The sequence below is a fragment of the Chlamydotis macqueenii genome, chromosome Z, assembly GCF_036417535.1.
Source record: "Chlamydotis macqueenii isolate bChlMac1 chromosome Z, bChlMac1.mat, whole genome shotgun sequence".
Lineage (NCBI taxonomy): Eukaryota > Metazoa > Chordata > Aves > Otidiformes > Otididae > Chlamydotis > Chlamydotis macqueenii.
Genome location: NC_141593.1, coordinates 50,295,956 through 50,315,714, shown reverse-complemented (window position 1 = coordinate 50,315,714; position 19,759 = coordinate 50,295,956). Strand labels below are relative to the sequence as shown.

General features: G+C 40.5%; 1 protein-coding gene across 8 annotated transcripts in view; it reads left to right on the top strand.

Annotated features, from left to right (window-relative positions):
• NRG1 (neuregulin 1) overlaps positions 1–19,759 on the top strand; it is a 492,971-nt gene that overhangs the window by 209,041 nt on the left and 264,171 nt on the right. For 2 of the 8 annotated variants that reach the window (XM_086770244.1, XM_086770237.1), the window contains exon 1: positions 6,626–6,725. The exons of 3 other annotated variants lie outside the window; for them this stretch is intronic. In XM_086770244.1, coding sequence (XP_086626370.1) covers positions 6,656–6,725 — 70 coding nt within the window. In that variant the 5' untranslated portion in view covers positions 6,626–6,655. Of the gene's footprint in view, positions 1–6,625; positions 6,726–19,759 lie in introns of those variants that run through there. 3 more of the 8 variants (XM_086770240.1, XM_086770239.1, XM_086770238.1) reach the window with 3 other exon arrangements.

The following is a 19,759-nucleotide window of genomic DNA, read 5'->3' as shown; positions in this document are numbered from 1 at the left end:
GGATCAGACACAGCCTCAGCTCAACCATTCCTTTGACTTGTTAGCCACTCCAGTCAATGAAATATCTTGGGCCTTATTTCAAGCTAATTTATTGGTAGGCTTAGATTCCAGGCTCTTGGTCCTGTTAGAGATTTCATAGCTCCCTCTGGAAGGGACAGCAGGAGGTGTCTCGTCCAACCTCCTGCTCAGAGGTGGTCACCACTGGATGTGACTCAGTCTCCTGAAGAATACAGTCACTGTTTTGAAGCATGTTATATCTGGATTTCAGATACTATGGGACAGTGCAGTCATGCACCCCAGAAAGTATAGACTAGTGTAGGAAAAAGTAAACTGAGAGGTGACAGAGAAAGTCAGGAGTTGTGGAACAGCTTTGATGTGTGCAACAACTAAATGGACAAGCACTCTTCCGCTAGCACATCCCCAGAGCCATTACACTATGATACAACAATTTGTAAAGGTCCCTTGATCATGTGTTTGCAATACTAGGTATTACTGTCCAGTGCTCCAAAGTCACTTCGTGCAAACTTTGAACTGATTAACCAGCACTTGTCATGCAGATCTTGGAGACAATTAGCTGAAGACAAAAATATCCTCTTTTCAGTAGGATAATATTTTTCACAAAGCTGTCACTCTGTTTGTAAACTTTCAGTTTGGATCCTGAAATGAGAGCTCACTAAATACCTTCAAAGGACAAACCAAGAAATTAAAGTCCTTATCTGTCAAACAATGAAAGTCATGGACTCTGAACAGGTATTTTTTGTATTGCACAATGATATTTTTCTTAACCGTTAGACATGATCATCCTATCACCCTCCTGTTGATAAAACCCTTCCTCTGCCCCATGAGAACCAAATACTTTTTTTGTCTTAGATGGTCTGACTAATTAGTGTGTCCAGTAAAAATCCAAAGAATTATTCTCAGCTTTTGAAGAATGCTGTTTCTGTGTTATATTTGAAAAAAAAAAAAAGTCTCGTGAGACAAAAATAGTGTCATTTTTTTTTCCAGCGATATTATGTGGCCCAGTAGAAGACAACTTCTTTCCATAAACCTCACTGTAATTACATCATTAGCTTCATTACACAAGGTATTCAGAAAAAGATGAATATGTAGAAGACAGGACTATCACTGACTCTTTAAAATGGCACCTTGAGGACATAACAGAAAAGAATTACTGTATACATGCTGTTTTCTTAATGTATTTTCTTAAATTAGCTGTTAGTGATAGAATACTAGGCTAAATGGGTCTTTGATCTAAGAAGGGTCAGCTCCTATTGTGTGCTTACAAATCATCTACTGTAGAATATCTATCCTTTGGATAAGTTTTTCATCAAGTCACTTGTTATATCTTGGATAATTTAAAAAAAAAAAACAACCAACACAGAGCTGTTTCACCTTTATAAACAGGAAAAAGGAAATCTATGGGATTTTAAGGTTAGCACCTGAAAATGGAGAGCTCAAGTCCTTATGTAAACATGCATTTGCCACATACTTTCTTTTAGAGCAAAAATAAATCAACTGTCTGAAAATAAATAACTAAAATCTTGAGTCTGGTCAGAGCAGGTGTCCAAATGAATGTTCCACTAGCACTGTTCAGCAGCATAAGCCAATTTTTAATTAGACATTATTTTATGTGGGCAACATCTAAAATGCAAGATATATACTGCTTGAGTATTGCATTATTGTGCTATTATTCATGTTAATTCATTCTTGTCATTCACTGTTCTATATTAAAAGCCGTGTTTCTATTCATATACAGATTTCTGCAGAACCACAGAGCAGGAATAAAGCACAGCTTAGAATCTTTGACTAAAAGCAGAAAAATATGTTTCTTTGCAATGTGTGTGCTCTTCTTCATCCTCATTAAACTCATGGGCCTGCTTCTGCATTGCCTTGCATTTGATGTGATAATTTACAATAGCAGAAAGCTTGGATTTAACCATTTTTTAATGTTTTGTTTGTTTGTTTGAATAGATATATGCTGTGCAGATCAGTGGAAGACTGGGTCATAGAATCATAGCATGGAGTGATAGAATGGTTAGGGTTGGAAGGGACCTTCAAAGGTCATCTAGTCCAACCCCCCCTGCAAGGAGCAGGGACATCTTCAACTAGATCGGGTTGCTCAGAGCACTGTCCAACCTGGCCTTGAACGTTTCCAGGGATGGGGCATCCACCGCCTCCCTGGGCAACCTATTCCAGTGTTTCACCACTCTCATTGTAAAAAAAAAATTCTTTCTTAAATCTAGTCTAAATCTACTGTCTTTTAGTTTAAAACCATTACCCCTTGTTCTATCACAACAAGCTCTGCTAAAAAGTTTCTGCCCATCTTGCTTATAAGCCCTGTTTTGGGTACTAGAAGGCCACTACAAGAGCCTTCTCTTCTCCAGGCTGAACAACCCCAACTCTCTCAGCCTGTCCTCATAGGAGAGGTGCTCCAGCCCTCTGATCATCTTCATGGCCCTCCTCTGGACTTGCTCTAACAGGTCCATCTCCTTCTTATGTTGGGTGCTCCAGAGCTGAACACAGTATTCCAGGTGGGGTCTCACAAGAGCAGAGCAGAGGGGCAGAATCACCTCCCTCAACCTGCTGGCTCTGCTCCTTTTGATGAGATCCAAGATGCAGTTGAGTTTCTGGGCTGCAAGTGCACATTTCCGGCTTATGTTGAGCTTCTCATCAACCAACACCCCCAAGTCCTTCTCCTCAGGGCTGCTCTCAATCCATTCTCCACCCAGCCTGTATTTCTGCTTAGGATTGCCCTGACTCATGTGCAGGACCTTGCACTTGGCCTGGTTGAACTTCATGAGATTTGCATGGGCCCACTTCTCCAGCCAGTAAAGGTCCCTCTGGATGGCATCCCTTCCCTCCAGCATTTCGACCCCACCACACAGCTTGGTATCATCGCCAAACTTGCTGAGAGTGCACTCTGTCCCACTGTCCATGTCACCAACAAAGATATCAAATGGGGCTGATCCCAATATGGACCCCTGAGGAATGCCACTTATCACCAGTCTCCACCTGGATGGACATCGAGCGCTTAACCACAACTCTTTGAGTGCAGCCATCCAAACAATTCCTTATGCACTGAGTGTTCCATCTGTCAAATCCATGTTTGGAGACAAGAATGTAATGCAGGACAGTGTCAAATGCTTTGCACAAGTCCAGGTAGATGACATCAGTTGGTTGTCCCTTGTCCACCAATGCTGTAACTTAGTCATAGAAGGCCACCAAATTTGTCAGGCACCAAATTTCTCAGGGTCCTTTCTGTTAATCTAAAAGTAGGCACACCAACTAGGTACTTGCCTTTTTTTGTCATCCTGTTGACTCCTTTCTCCAGATGCCAGCTGGGAAGGAGAAGGAGTTAAGAGCCACCTCTTTGTGCACTGACAGCAAGATCCAGAGGTTGTAAGATCTAATCTGGTCTCAAGAGCTGTTTTCAGGGAGCAGGTAATAACTTTTATTAGTCATATCATTAGAAATTACCAGTACAAATTAAAAGATAGGAGGCTTTTTGTGGAATAACTAGAAGAATTTGCATGTTGTGCTAAATTCTTTTTCAATCAACTCAGTGCAACCATAGTTTTGTAAACAGACGGAAAATTTGGCCCTATGTGTATTATAAAGATTAACTTGTTTTGGCTGCAATTACAGTAAATAACATTCTAGGATAATATAATTACCAAAATAATAAGTGACGTTTTCTTTAGGTATTTTTAAATAATGTGTTCTTTCTCTTCATATTGCTGAATGTTACTAGTGTGTCGCTTTCAAAAAAAAAATGTATTTTCACACTTCTAGTGTGTTATTCACACACTATTCACACACTATTATTTCTCAATTTTACACTTCAATTTTTAGAGCACTTTTGAGAAGCAAGATAGGTTTTTCTGGAAGTGCAATGGAAACTGTTCTACCTGTATCTTTTGAAAGTGCAGCTGGGCATGTGCAGTAAATTTTCTGCTTCACCCGTGAAATAATTAGTTTTCCCCTACATTAGTTCAACATGCTTTTTCAAACTACACACAAAGAGTATCTTGCAAAGCTGGGATTCCATTCCAGCCTTTGGTTCTTAGTTATTGTGGTGATATGTCCCGATCACTTTAAAAAAATATTATAACTGCTAATCAGAGACCAAAAAGCAAACACAACAACTGAGTCACAATGTGACTATTGACGAATATGTAAGCAAAATTTTGGCATGTGCTTTGGTTGGTACATAGAAAACCTCAGAGCTGCTTGAAGTTTTCTCATCTCAAACTTGCTACACAGGAAAACTCATTTTAATTGAAATCTAGTTCTTTGTAGGAAAATATCTTCCTTCTTTTTTTTTTCAATTTCTTTTCAAACTTTAAAAAGTAGTTTTTCCAAATGGGATGCTTGTACTGATTTTCTTATAAATTATTTTTTTTTAAATCCAGTTGTGTGAATATGGATGATTTAGTTCTTGTTAGAAAAATGTTGCAGACATTTAAATTTTCATTTGGCATTAGAATTGCCAAATACTCATTTTAATATTTTTTAATTGCTAATTTTTTGCAACTTAAAAGTACTTTCACCTTCCATCCAAATGCAAAATAAAATGCAAGTATTTCTTCCTATAGGTAGAAAATCAGAACATTACCATCTTTGCCAATGTATTTAAGCACCTTTGTAAAAGAGGGCAAAAAATCACAAGATGTTGAGTGCGTTTGGAAAACACGACTCATTGTACGCTTGTTGTCTGAGTCTACCTTTCACTACCATGCCACTTGTACAAATACCTCTGCTTACTGAGAAAACATACAGAATACCAGATGTGTGTGTGTGTGCACGTGCAGGCGTGCATGTCTGCGTGCGTGCACTTGCATCTACATGTGTGTGTGTACAGGTGGCACAGAAAACCAGAGGACTCTCCGTTGGCAGCTGATGTGGATGTAGCTGATGGCTCAGGTGACAGCAGCAGGCTGTTTCCAAACTGTCTGCAATGTTTAAATGTATTTCTGTACTCCTGCCTACGGGTACATTTCAGCTAAAGGTTGGCCTCAGGATGGGCAAGGTTTGCTTCAAGTCCATATGTCTGGTGGACGGAATTTGGGTGGTAAGATCTGTGAAACCCTCCTCTGAGGGGGAATTAATGTTCAGAGGTGGATCAGCCGGGCAGCTCTGGCAGAAGGCCACTCTTTTGGTATCCAGAGCAGTAGCTGGCCATGGGGATAGTCTGGCTGATATTTGCTGTTCTGCCCATGCTCAGCAGCCGCCCACTTGGTTGCCTGTATGGCTAAACCCATTGCATCAACTGTGCAATGCTGTCCTGGGCTGTGTGCACGCCAGTGAGTGCACACCGGCCGTGCTCTGCTTCTGAGCTGGCGTACTCTTTAATGTCTCAGTGTACTAATTGGTCTTACTTGAGGACAGTAAACTTTTCTGTAATTGTTGTTTTGATAGTGTTCCTTGCAGTGCTGTAGGGTGCTTAGGGAGCACTTTTGTGGATTTCCAGGCCAGGGAAAACAGTCAGATCTTTTAGATCAACCTCCCGCTTAGACAAGCAATGAAGCTTTGCTCTGGTATTTCTGCTGCTGATCAGCCACCCTGTAGTTGCACTGGAGCAGCTGATGTTGACTGAGAATGGCTTAAGAAGGGCTGGGTTCCTGCTCAGTAATGTGGATGTGTCTTAGCAGGCCTGAACTTGTAGAAACCTGTGCCTATGCAAACTCTGTAAAATCTTGTTCTCATCTCTTGTCTGATTGCAATGGATGCACGGCAATTGGGCAGCCTGTCCTTAGGTTTCTCCCATGCAGATGCTATATATCTGAGACTCATATACTAAAGGGATTTTCATATCAAGACATATGGAGAAAAGTAAAGACCAACAACTACCCAAACTAATTAAAGCATCAGTGGGGGCCAATGTTGATTCAAAAGTAGAGTAGTGAATTAGAGAAATTTGAAATAGCAACATTGAAATTCAGTTGGATATTTCACTGGAAAAATGAGATGGTTAGCCTCACATGCTTCATCTTCCTGTAGGCAGAACACCTTGGGATCTTGTGGCTACTTCAGGAAAGATATTCTGCAGGAATTAAATGCCCAAAGACTGGCCACAGCAATTCTCTTACAGAGGAAGATTTGGGCAACCAATAGTAATGAGAAAGGAAGAGCTCCTGCAAGATCAGTTCAAGGCATCTGGTTGCCAGAGTTTTATTATTTTACCGATAAAAGTCTCTGGATAGCTCTTCGTGGATAGGTTTTTAAAAACTATGTAAATGAATCAGTAGCAAAGCAAGGAACATAACCCACCTCCCCAAATTTCCCACAAGGTGCCTGATCCAATAGTCCCTCACTGAAAGATCTCACCTGCAAAAATCACCCACACATCTGTAGGGGCCTAAGGAAAATCATATAGGGCATTTTCCATCATTGTTGTGCCCAAGTGAACAGCAGAGGTTATCTCTATGTATGGCTGCATTTGTAAGGCTGAATATATGTCACTGAACTGAGCAGACAACATTGAAAATCATCTGTGAGTAAATAATTTTAATCTTTTTCTCAGATATGCGTGTGTGAGATCAATGGATAGTGTCTTTGAATGGATGTGGAGCTGCTCAGGAACTGCTGTAACGGGAAGTCTTTTCCCCTCCATTTTTACCGATCCAAGCCCAAGAGGAGCCCCTGTGGTTTGGTGATGGTTCCATGTGAAGGTGTAGTGACTGAAGAAGTGACCATGTGCAGCAGATGCATTTTCTCCAGCCCAGGTCAATGCCTGCGTGGGCTGTAGCCTGTTCTCTGCATACAGGGTCTCTCAACTCCTGTCTGTGGCTTCTGCTTTCATGATCAGGCTTCTAAAAGTGTTCACAGTTGCAATACAGAGTCCAATACACCCTTGTGTCTCTTGGCCTCACATTTCACTTTAGGATTCTTTTTCTTTTTAGCCTGTGTGTAAGTCACTCACTTACTGAGAAGCCTGAGAAAACTCAAAGTGCTTCCTATCACAGTCACTTTCTTTGCTTTTCACCAGGCTTCAGTGAAAAAGCAGTTATGCTGGTTTGTATTGACTGCTTCTCATTTAATCTGAGTCAGTTTTGGAGTAAATAGCAGCTATATGAGACAGGGAATATGCTGTGATTTCTTCCTTTTCTGTCTCTCTGCCTACCTACATACGTGTGTATGCATGCATGTCTCTGTGTGCATGTGTGCTGGAAAGCTTTATATATACTCTTGTTTATTAGAACTGCAATGACTATAAAAGCATTCACGAATTTGTTTTCACTTTAGGGGTGATACGGGGGGTAGCAATATGTTATCAAGCTAACATGCACAGTCTTTCCTTTGGAAAAAAGAAGAAAGGTATGATTGATGGTGATGAATTAGTCATGGAAAGTATTTTTAGTGACACATACATCATTCCTCCATGTTCTGCATCAAGAAACTCTTCTATGAAAAAAAGGTTTTCTCTTCAGTTTGAGAATTTGAATGCACATCTATAGTAAGATTTTTGTCAACAAAGGAGTAAATATTTTGGCTTAGAGTTTTAGAAGCTGGCATCCTGTATTGTAATAACAGTGCACATCTGCAAAACTTGGTACCTCCAGCATAGAATGGAGGCACCCAAACAAACAAAGGTGCAAGTCACATTTAATGTTTATTTTCTATCTTTTTGAAGGTGCAGTCTGCATTTGCACCAAAAAAAAAAAAAAGTGTGACTGACACTAGGCTTTAAATAGGTGCAATAGATTAAAAATTCTTTTACAGTTCTCTCCAGAAAAAAAAAATGCCCAGTGGCTAAGGGTGAAAGAGTTCCAACAGAGATTAAACCCAGCCAAAATGTTTGGTGGGTTAAACCCACCAAAAAGTGAGGCTTTGGAAACAGTAGAGACTAGAAAACTTGTTATTTTGAGGAGCTAATCAATTCCTCTGACTTGGTTGTTTGTAAGAGCATGGGATCAAACCTCCTGTAAACATATCTTTTCTATATAAATTATATATGCTTTGGGTGTTATCTGCATCTTAGAGAGAGTTGGTATTTACATCTTTATAGATTTATTTTAACAAGGACATGAACTACCACCATATAGACTGGTAGGGGTAGAAGTCTTTCAGTGAGCTTAGCTGAGCAGATACCACAGATAGATACACGCTCTGAAAACACTTGGGACTGCTCAAAGTGCCTGCGTGGGCTCTTGATAGGAATGGTACCATGCTGTACCACAAGACTTTTGGCAGTGGTGGCATGCAGCTGTATTACTTCCAGTCGGGATGGGCTTTGAGAGCATGGTCTTTCGCTGTGTCTCAGGTACCTGTTTGTGAAAGTGGCTTACTAATTCCCTGGGGCAAATGCTAAAAAAAAACCAAAAAAGAGAGATGTCAAGGGGCAGAAGATCAGATTCTTTCTCCTGCCCATTCCCAGATCTGCTGAGATGGGTGCATGGTATCTTTGCTATCTGACAGCCAGGTGGTCCACGGGGTGAGTGGGGATACTTTCCAGCCCTCTCTGTACCCCTGTACACTCAAGGCACTGAGAAGTACACCAGACTCCATCACTGGCTGTTCCTCCCACTCCCTGGATGGCTGTATGTACAACTGATTGCCTGAAATATTACTGTTGGCCACGCTTTTATTTTTGCTTTGATGAAGTGCAGGTATGCTGGGAATTTATGTCTCTTTACAAGAAAGGAATCCTGAATCTTATCAGATACATCATGTTTCAAAGGTGCAAAGCTGATCCCTTGACTTAGAAAGTGACTGCAGCAGAAAAGGACTGCTTTTCCTCCTTGTTCCCTTGGCAACGCTTGCTCTCGTATTCAGCACCAGTTCAGCAGCCTCAAGAGCATAATTGGATGAGGGAGGTGGTGGTGGAGATGGGTAGGGGATAGCGCATCATTTAATTAATTCTGAGCATGGCTTGCTAGGAATCGCACACTTTCAATCTCTGTTGTAACACCTCCATCGCCAGCCAAAGGAGCCTGTAAAAAGAGAAGGGGCTTGGAGGGGTAGGAATTAGCTAGGTTTCCAAAGAGAGAACTGTGATTTCCAAAAATAACCCTCCCACTGGTTGAGCTACAGATGTGTTGCTATTTATCAGCAGATCAAGCCATCTGCTAGAGTGTTTCCCTGGAAACTTCTCGTCTTCTGCCCTCCCCACCATCCCTCCTCCTCTGCAGTCCTTTTCTATCAGAGTGGGCGAGTGCCCTCCTATGCACAAACGATGGAAGTGAAATGAAACTGGTTCCCAGTGACATCATTGGCCCTTTCTCACCCAGGGAATCCCTAAGCAGAAAGAAATCCTCTTGAACCTCAGACAAGTAGGTAATCTACATCCATAAAAAACTGCAGGAAGAAAAGGAACTGCCACCATCCACAAAGCAAGATCTTCGTCATTCGTTTGTTTTACTGATACCAGTCCCTTCTGCAGATTTCTCTTGGGGGAAAAAAAGAAAAATAGAACTGATGTACATGAATGCTTGCTGTGTGCCTGTTCCTGCTCTGTAGCTGATTGCTTTCATTTTTTCATTAGCTGCTTCAGAAAAGTGGAACAAATGAAGAAAAAAGTGCCGGGATTTTTTAGGTCCTCCAGACCCCACTTAAGCCACCAAGGGCCAAAAACCCATTGTGCAAATGATCTTAATCCACAGGTTTGCTCCAAGGTTGAATTTGCTTTCCAAACAAACTAATTGACAGAATCACATTGACATGTCTTTATTTGCCTTTCACTTGTATGTGTATTTTTGTAATGCCAAAGTACCTACAAGCTGTGGTCCCATTGTGCTATATGCAAAGACAAAAGGCAAAAAGGATGCTTGCTCCCCTCAAGATCCTATTTGGACATGGGAGACACTAATTTTGTATTTATTGATTTGGCCTTTAAGAAAAAAAAATCCTAAAGGCAACAAATGTTCCCAGAATGGCCTCTTGTCATTCTGGATCCAATACAAGGATGCAGATAAATCCCACAATATCACTAGTCATTAGCTGCCTCTGCTGAAATGATGCACAGTCACTCACTGGATACAATAGAAGAAAAAGTTTAGGTGTTGACTTGTCTTGTACATGAGCCCTTTCCTCTCTTTTAAGATAATTAGAGGTTATTTTTTCAAACTGATGCAGAAAGTTTCAATTTGCCTGTCTCCTTCTCATATTAACTCAGAGAAATAGAAGAATCAGTCTTAAAGTCTGTACTGATATTTCCCATAACAAAAAAATTTGAAGGCTGGATTGCATTTAATTCAGAATTTTAAAGGAGAACTGAATGTTACTCTTATCTATGGATGTAAGTTATTTTTAAATTAATGCCTTAATTTGGTCTTAATTGTATTTTTCATTTAAACAATAGGAGAAATTTGTTTTACCCGTGAAAGCCCTTTATTCTAGCCATTGCTTCAGCTTTTAGACTTCTTCAATAAGCACCTTAAACTGTTGTCCTCATTCCATAAAAACAAAATATAGTGCCTGCACAGATAAATCCAAATCTCTTATTATCCAAAATACATCTTAATAGAATTTTTTATCTTACTCAGACTACAATCCAGAAGTCAATTTCCTTCCATTAGATTAGTCTGGAATTCTTACAGTCTTTTCCTTTCTATTTTAGTTCCTCAAAACGAACATATTGATTTACCAGTGTGTTTTATTTGGTCATTTTTATTTTTAGGGAATTAAGTGTGAAAATTCAGGTAATTAAAATCTTCGGTTTTATTCTTTTAGAAAATCAGAATGCAATCTTATCCTTAGTATAAACAAAATACTGGATTATGTTTTAGTTACAAAGCTTAAATAAGAAAATATTTCACTTGTGGGCAAAATTATGTCCTAAATAAACTGGCCTCAAATTGCTGATGTGTTATTGGTCTAGTTGGATTATTACAATATGCGTACTTGGGAAGATCAAAACTGACTTTGCATTGCTGATATTCTGAGAAATTCATGTTCTCTGAAGGACATCAACACTTTTCTGTGGTTTAGTTTTTTAATTTTGTTATTTGCATGTTTGTTTTTTAATTAAGACAATTCCACAGCTGAACACACAAGAGAGCAGGGACAGAATTAATGACTCAACAATTACTAGGTATCTGCTTAAAATGTGCATTCAGGCTCAGAAGTAACCTTCCCTACAGCTGTGATCGTATGTCATGTTGTTTCTTTGAAGAAGACTGCAGATCCTGTTTACTTTTGTTCCAGAAGTAGTAGTTTAGCTTTGCATTTATGTATTGCATCTGATACTGGTTTTGTATGTATTCCTTAATAGTGTTGTACTTTAGTCAATGTGGAAACCATAAGCATAGTATTAGTAGTGCATAATGGACAATGTACCAATGCTCATAAAAAGCTCAGCTGAAGCATGAACACTTGAATGTTAGCCACTAGCAAACTTCAGATTATTGAGTAGCTTGTATAAATTGTGGTATTGTATCATGGGTCCTCCAGGAATAACGAGCCTACATATGATTTATTACCAGTAAGCAGTGGAAGGTATATGAGCCACATGAAGTGAATACTGGCTATATAGCGCTTATTGTCAATCTGCAAAGTTAGACTCATCCGCTGAACTGAACTCTGGGTTATTTGAAAGAAGAAATTCAATCTGGCTTTGAAAGGAAATACAGGACAATTTGCTAAATAAGTTAGCAAGGCAGGTGGTACAGGTAATACCATTTCTTTGACCACTGTTTCAATTAGGAAAAAAAAAAAAAGAACACACTGATCTTCATGACATCTTCATTCAGATTAACAAGATGTGGCAAAATCCAGACTAACTAAGGGTGAGACATTATTGCTCTTAGTGTAAATTAACTTGGTTAATCTCTCCATTTGGGAGTGTTTGTGACTAGTTTGGTGCAGCTTCCCTGCATAAATTGGAGCTTGTCTGAGCTTGTCCAGATTTTTATTAAGTGGAAGAGCCATTTAGTTCGGTACTCAGGCTCATATACTACATATAATTAGTAAATCTCCTTTAGGGCTGGGACTGAGAGATGGGCAAGGTTTTTTTTGTGAGACGTTTTCATTTTGGTAAGAATGTCTCTCCTTTGTGACCTGCTGCATTCCCTCACACTAGACTTCAGTGACAGGGCAGTTTGGTTGAAGGCTTCTCAGGAGGGTTTGCATCAGGCCCTGTCCTTGCCAGCCAGAAAGCAGAAAACCTACTTGAGCGGTCTGCTGCTACACTAGGTGCAGAACTAGCACTTGTGCAGTCATGGAGAGGACACGGAAGTCATCACATGACTTTGCAAAAGCAAACTACTTAGATCATAAATTCAGAATCCTAGGAGATAATTGTCTTAAAACTGAGAAAGTCCATTCTTGGTATTGAGATGCTGCTTCTCAATTCAGGAATTCGTTACAGAAATTCATCATACAAAACTGAAATAAACTGGTAACAGCTTGCCTTCTCACAGAGAAGACCATTTCTGAAATGGCTGGGGGATCTAACTTCAGCCCTCTACTGTGCATGGGAAGAATGGCAGTGTTTCCCCATCACATCAAACAAGGTTCAATGATTGTATGACCTGAACCTACAGTCAGTCCACAGCTGTTTAGATATTGTCTTATTCATTTTTCAGGAAGTAATAATGAAAAACTCTTTTCCTTTGGATTGCTTTTGTGAAATGATGTTGTTACTTTTGTATTTAATGCTCAAACATTCTGTACGTGGGTCAGAACCCTGCCTTAGCAGTTTGCATTGCACCATTGATGGTGAGTTCACAGCCTTTTGCAGCCAGGTTTGTCCTTAGGCCTTACTTTCCCATTTGCTGGAGAGCTTAGTTTTCTGTTTAGCTATGTGAAGGCTCCCTGTTGCCATGCCTTAGGAAATCACCATCAAAAATTCAGGCTGCAGCAGGTAGTCTTTAGTAAAAGTATGAAAAAGTGTTATCTCAGTTAGCTATCAAGTCAATAAATGTCATAAAGATCTTCTGCGAGTTTGAATCTGAGTGAAACCCCTCAGAGAAACATGGATAAGATGGCAGGAAAGCCTACAAGAGGTCATAAGGAACAAGACTCTGCCTTGGGAGTCCTGTAAGTGTCCTAACAAGATTTTGTTGGAATGAGCAGAAAAAAAACCCAGTCTTTGAGATAAAGAATAGAAGTTACTGTAGGGGGTGGTGTTTGCTTTATTTCTTTTTATCTGCTTCTAAGTTTTGTACCTGTTAATTAACCTGGCATTCTTGGTAAAATATATTCGTCCTTTACTGCCATCTTAACATTTGTGTAAATCTCATCATAGTGTGGGGTTGGCTGGCTAATCGCAGATGTTTCACTCCTGAGAATGGCACTTCATAGCTTCAGCAGCTGCAACTGCACTTGCAACTCTGTAGGAACCTTCTTCTCTGTAGGAGACCACAAATACTCAAGGTGTAGCAGGTGCCTCTCGGCTGAAGTGCCAGCTTTGGGGTGGGACCTGGAAACACAGGCTGCACTTTTGGGAAAGATATTTCGCAGTCATAGGTCTTAATAAGAACCTCCTTGGATGCAGCAGGACAGGCAAAAGAGTACCCTCAGCTCCAAGATCTACTCCAATGGGTACCATGAATACAAAAATTTCTGTTACCTCCTTAGTCCATCCCAACAACAATACTGTAGATGCAATGTGAATAAGCCATTTCTAAAGAGTTATGTGGCTGTATATTTGAATATTTTTCCATTTGCCGTATGGTCGACTTAGTTTCACCTTCTGATTGCATTACATAGTGTGGCTTGTAGGATATGGAAGACTTTCCTTGAATGTTGAACACCTTGCCTGTGCCACTCATAAAATTGCAAGTAGCTTTCAATACACAGGTCTTACATTACAAAAACAATCATGATGTTGTAAGTAGCCCTCATGTTACAAGAGCATGGTGTTTCAGTTGCAGTACAGTAACTTTTACTTTGCTGTTGACTGAACCATACTTCCTACATACTTCATCATTCAAAGACTGAAACTGGTGTCAGCATGATTTTTGCATGTTGTGAGCATGGCAAAGAATGCTGTTAATAGCAGTACAAAATTTGAATTTAGGTGGTTACACAACACTACATTACACAGGAACCTTGTAGGCACAATTTGAAAATTGCTCAGTCGTTTCTTTGTTCCTGCAAGGAAATTGTTTTTATCTCTGTGTCTGAGGAGCAAAAGGCAAACTGAGTTTAGACTGTTAAGCTCTTGTTTAGCTTTAAAACCAAAATAACAGGTTTTAGTGCCTAAAGCAGCTATAAGATAGATTCATTGCTTTGACATATTTCTTTGAAGATTCAGAGACTGTCACATAGATTTGAGAAACTCCTTGTCTGGTCTGTCACAGTCCAGTTTACTGGGAGAATTTGACATGGCCAGTAGCTACTTGTGTTGCTAGCTGTCCAGGTGAGCATCTAGTTTGCATTGTAATTGTCTGTGCACAGGATCAAAGATCAGAATACCTTAGCAGAGAGTAGCTGAAATGCAAACACATGCAGAACAAACTCAAACTCTGTTATAAAAAAAAAACCCATGATGTCACCGGACACAAATAGGAACCTACTCCCTTCCTGTCTTAAGTACAGGCCCAGTGACATCATTTTGTTATTGATGTACAAGCAAGCGTAATCTAGTAGACTCATGTAACCACCTCATCCTGCAAAAAATCTCCCCCTGCACTTGACCTCCCAGTAACAGACTGCCCACGTGGTTCACCAGGAGTGATCTAGCACTTGCATGAGGGTCAGACTAGATGATCTCCAAAGGTCCCTTCCAACACAAACTAATCTATGATTCTATGAAATATACATCGACTTCAATCAGCTTTGAATCAGCCCCTTCAAACTGTGTGGAGTAGCAGTGGAAGTGCTCTTCTTTATAGCCTGCCTTCTGTAGCACAAAGATTTGGACCACACCAGTGCTGCAGAGGTGATGAGGGAAGAGATTTTCTTCTCGTCAATGACTGTAGCATGACCTACATCATGTCTCTGAAAACTCTGCTGTACTGGAAGCTCAGAGACACTTCTGAAAAAAAACCATCAATTCTTGCTTTCTGAAAGCCACATTGCAAAAGTGACTACAAATTCTAAGTATGGTGCCCTAGTTCCACACTAATAGCTACTTTGGAAAGATAGTTAGGGGAAGGTTTTTTTTCAGTGTCTGAGTTGGTAGCATAGCTGAAGATAGAGCCAGGACCTTCAAGGTACTGGATGCCTTTCTTCTAACAGATTAACAGGACTAAAGTGTTTATTACACTTTAGTGTAATGCATTGCCTGAGACTGCCGAGACTGCTCTACAAAGTCCTTGGTGCCATATTCAGAGGTACAAAAAGACTAAGGATTGATTAATTTTATTCCCACATCTGACACCATCAGCTGGGAAAAACAAGACATGATTTTGACCTACTGCTTCCTAAATTACTTGTTTCATCAGCTCAGTGGGCAGTTAATGTATATCCCCAGACCAGAGAGGGTCAGACAGGGAGGTGGGGTGACTCATCTCCTGACATATTCACTCTTTTTGGGATCAAAGGTAGAATCATCTGGCAGCAGGTAGCCAGGGTGAGCACACGCTGTATCATGCAGTAGAAGGAAGGGCTAGTGGTGAAGGACATTTCCCATGGCCTCCCACAAACCATTTTGCAGTCATCAAGCTTGCAATGGAAAAACGAACTAGCAAATTTTGCTCTCTTGAGAGGAGCTCCTAAGAGTTAAGCCCTGATGGCCAGAAGTATGCGAAATGTCAGTCCTCACCTGGACAAAGGGAGCTGCAGACCAGTCTGGCTCTGCTGATGTCAGTTTGGGGTTTTTTTATAGTCTCTTTTTTTTCTTTTCTTGAGGCTGTTCCTTCCTTAACATTTATGGCAATACCTGTTTTGACTAGGAGGAGTCTTCCTGTAACATTAATGTTTCTCATCTCCAGAGGTGACTCACACTGAGTGTTGGGGCTGCCTGCAGCATGCCAGGATCCTCCTCCCCATGAAGTTTCCGGACAGTGTTATTCAGAACTGTACTGCAAACCCACGGCATCCTGGAGGGATGCCTCTTCATCAGGGGGGTTAGAAAATTGCTTTGTAGTGTAATAGCATCATTTTTGGACAGCAAATTAGGACTGACTCACAAATTCATCACAGGAATGTGCTTCCGGACCTGTACTACTATCTACAGAACAGAGGGAAAGGTCATAATCAGCAAATGTATCACAGGTTGGTGGAGGTGCCTCGCACTTTTAATGAGAAATCTTGCATTTCAGGCACATATGGTGGAAGTGAGGAGATAGATAGATTTTCCAAGAGGAAAGAAACTCCTAAGCTAAAAAAGTAAATTTGAGCATTAGAACCAGCAAGACAGGTATGGTATGGATCTGGTCAGGTCACAAAAAGATGTCAATTCTGGCCCTGAGGGAAATGAGATATGCCTTTCATTGCAGCCAAAGCAAGGTCATACATGAATCATGGTGTATAGATGTAAAGAGATGGATCAATAGATAGATAAATAGATGATATATTTATACACTTAGACTTTATTTAATGCAGTAAACTTGCCAAGTAAAACCAATTAACTAAATAGCACCAATGTATCAGCTCCATACTATGGACTGAGTCTCCATCCAGAGAAAATTGTTATGGTTCCACTGGCAATTGTCAACTTGATGGTATTACTAGCTACAAACTCCACTGTTTCAGGTTTCCGTCAGAAAGGAGCACTGGATCCTCTAGCCTCAGCTCTGTAGCACATACCATCACATTCCACTTCACAATTTGAGCTCCCGTTCTGATTGAGATGCAGGGTGTCTTTAGAGTTATCCTACCTTGAGCAATAATTCAAAGCACAGAGAATCCACAACATCCTTTGAATTATTTGTCTTCAATATTAAAGCAGAAATAATTATAATTTAGACAATGAAACTTCTTTCTAGTCTGAATCTGCCTTCAGTATCCAAGCACTGCCTGAGTTCAGACCTTACTATGTGGCTTGTGTACCTTTTCCTTGGCAGCAATACTGGCTTACAGAGTTTTTCATGCTCAGTCTGCTGTCAGCAACTTTTCTGCATCTCTATTCTCCTTCAAATGGTCAACAATTATTTAGGGCTATACATTATATCAGCTCAAGTTTTTCTTCTGCAGGACTGTTCTCAACCTAGATCTATTTATTGATCTAGCTTTCAGGCCCACACACAGCTGGGTCACACAACTGAAGGGGTGTTGTGGAGGAAAGAATGAAGACTTTGGATGGAAGAAAAGGAAAGGATCCATATGTGGCCAAGAAGAAGACAGGTGGTCTCTCATCCTTGCCTGCTAAAAAGAGTCATCTATAATCTTCCTTCTGTGGATGTACTTAAAATTAATTCACCTCTTACCTTTCACTGTGTAAAGTTAAAAATCTCAGTTGCATTCCTTTCTGAGAAGCAGGTTTTCTGTATCTCAGACATTATTTTAGATTCTTGCTATAGCCACTACACAAGAGAACAAGCTCATCTCAGAAATTTGTCTACAAGCCCAGTGTTTTGTGGCCAGTGTTTCATTATGCCAATAGTAAAGTGATTTGCTTTTTCACTCGGTTTTGGAAACAGTTTCTTTTATCTCCTCCTACTTCCAGTCTTCCTGAAGCCTCTGTTGGTCACTAGGCCTGAAGTGCAAGGTTCAGTGTTTTATTTCCATGCCTCTTCTTCATTCTGGCTCTGAACCACAGATAAACTCATGAACTTTGGGATTAAAACATCTAGCAGCAGCCAAGCATGTCATAACAGTCAGGTCAGAGTCACTCATGGTTCTCTGCCCAGACTTGCAGCAATGAGGGAGACTGGGACCTCATTGTCATGCTTTGAGCCTTTCTAGCAAGGTGTGTCTCCCCTTTGCCTGAACTTGCAAAAGTGAAGTTTGCACTGCAGCGCGTTCAGTATATACACAGGCTGCCGTTTTGTTTTAAAGGGGATGTCAGAGCAGGAGTGGAGAAATGTGCCAATGAAACATGGAAAAGTAAATACCTTTCAAAGGCTGTTTGCCACTCACCAAGACTTAATTTAGTGTTCTACATCAGTTCTCTGAAGGCATCTATTTCTCAGAAAATTGAGAGGCAGCTAAGGATGCAATACCAAAGAAGCTGTTAAAATGTCAGTCTTTGCCAACCGCTGCCACATAGCTACCACAGACAAAGAGGAAGGTAGTTGCATTATTTGCATAGTGCCAACAGAGTGATGAGTGATTTATGGATACTTCTGCATGCTGTGAGACTCAGCCTGTTCTTCTTCAGGTTAGGCTTCCAATACAGGGGCACTGCAGATTCCAGGAGTTATATGGTGGGGTATTTATGAGATCAGGTTGGACTGCAATAGGGATTCAGTGTCTCCTCCAAGAAACATATGGGAAAGCCACTGCAAACAGAAAGACATTGTGCAGTCTACAGAGTGAGTTTTCTAATGTTTATTAATTCTAACATATATAATAACAAAATGGCTGCAGCACCTTTTCTGAATACTGGGTATAAAGAGAGATGAGGAGTTGCTCTCGTATTTGCAGAAAATTGTGGTTAGCTTATCCTGACCTTGCCTGTGATTGTCTGGAGACTCTTTGACAAACATGAGTATCTTTAGATTGGTTTATAAGCTGACCTCCTTGTGTCTGTGATGTGTTTTCCATGCAAGCAGCCACTGTGGGTACCCTAAGGTGGTTATCTATGTGCGGGCTGGAGTTATACACAAGGCAATATCACAAGCAGAACCAGTCTGCTAGGCATCCAGGAATGTTAGTCTGTGTTACCTTTTAAAACAAACTAGCTAAGCATGAGCAGTCTCTCTCAGAGAGAGCAAAAATGCTCTGAAACAAAACAATATTATGTCCTCATAAATTCATGATACAGTGCCACCTAATCCTCTTGTGAGGTAGACAAGATCCTATTTGCACTTCCTGGTCTACTACCATCACATTTAGGGACTTTGTTCTTAGGCAGGATGCAGAGAGGACAGGTACAACTCATGACTGCTCCAAAGAGTTTCTGGGAAAGTACACAAAACAGAAGTACAGAGAAAGGAAGGAAGGCTAGTAGAGGAGTGTGATTAAGAGTTTTGCACAAGAAAGTCCATCCTGTATGTTTCTGAGGAAGGAATGAACTATTGAGACTGTATTGACTTGTCCAATATTACATCAGAGACAATACATTTCCTGCCTACCTAGGTTGTTACTCAGCTCTGCCTTGGAAAGTGAGGTTATACTCACTTTGATTTTGTTTATTATCTCTAAGCAGCAGAGTGAGTTCCACTACTGTTACCCCATTGCACCAGTAATTTTTGGCAATACTGTTACAGGGATGATGACGCGAGCAATTATGCAATACATTTCATGATGCTTTTGAAGTACACTTCTTAAGTTATTACTAAGTACGTTTAAGTGGAGGCTGTGTCTTGTCACTTATTGGTTGCAGAGTCATTGCATTCTTGTCAGTACCACCTTTGCTTTGGAAAAATTGCAAGTTAAATATCTGGCTTAATGTTAAGGAGTTGTTTACATTCTATGCTCCGGAGTTCATGGCAGTGCCTGTAATGAACCTGTAATGATGTGCAAATGGCAAAGCAGATATTGCCCCTCACAGAGTGTGACTGTAGAGTCTGATCAGCTAAGGTCTTTGCATCCAGTAGTCACATACAGTAGAATCCAACATAAGTGCTGATGCACTGCCTCCTGAGAGAAATTAGTTTAGGCCATTTCTTATCACTTACTGTTCCAACTCAGTGGTCCCATTGTGCAAAGAGCACATATTGAGGGATGTTGGTGAGGAGGCAGGGGCCTGTTGAAGCTGAGGTAAACCTGAGTTGTATCCACAGCCTGGTGAAGAGATTCACACACTTCTGGATGTACCCAGTTGCTG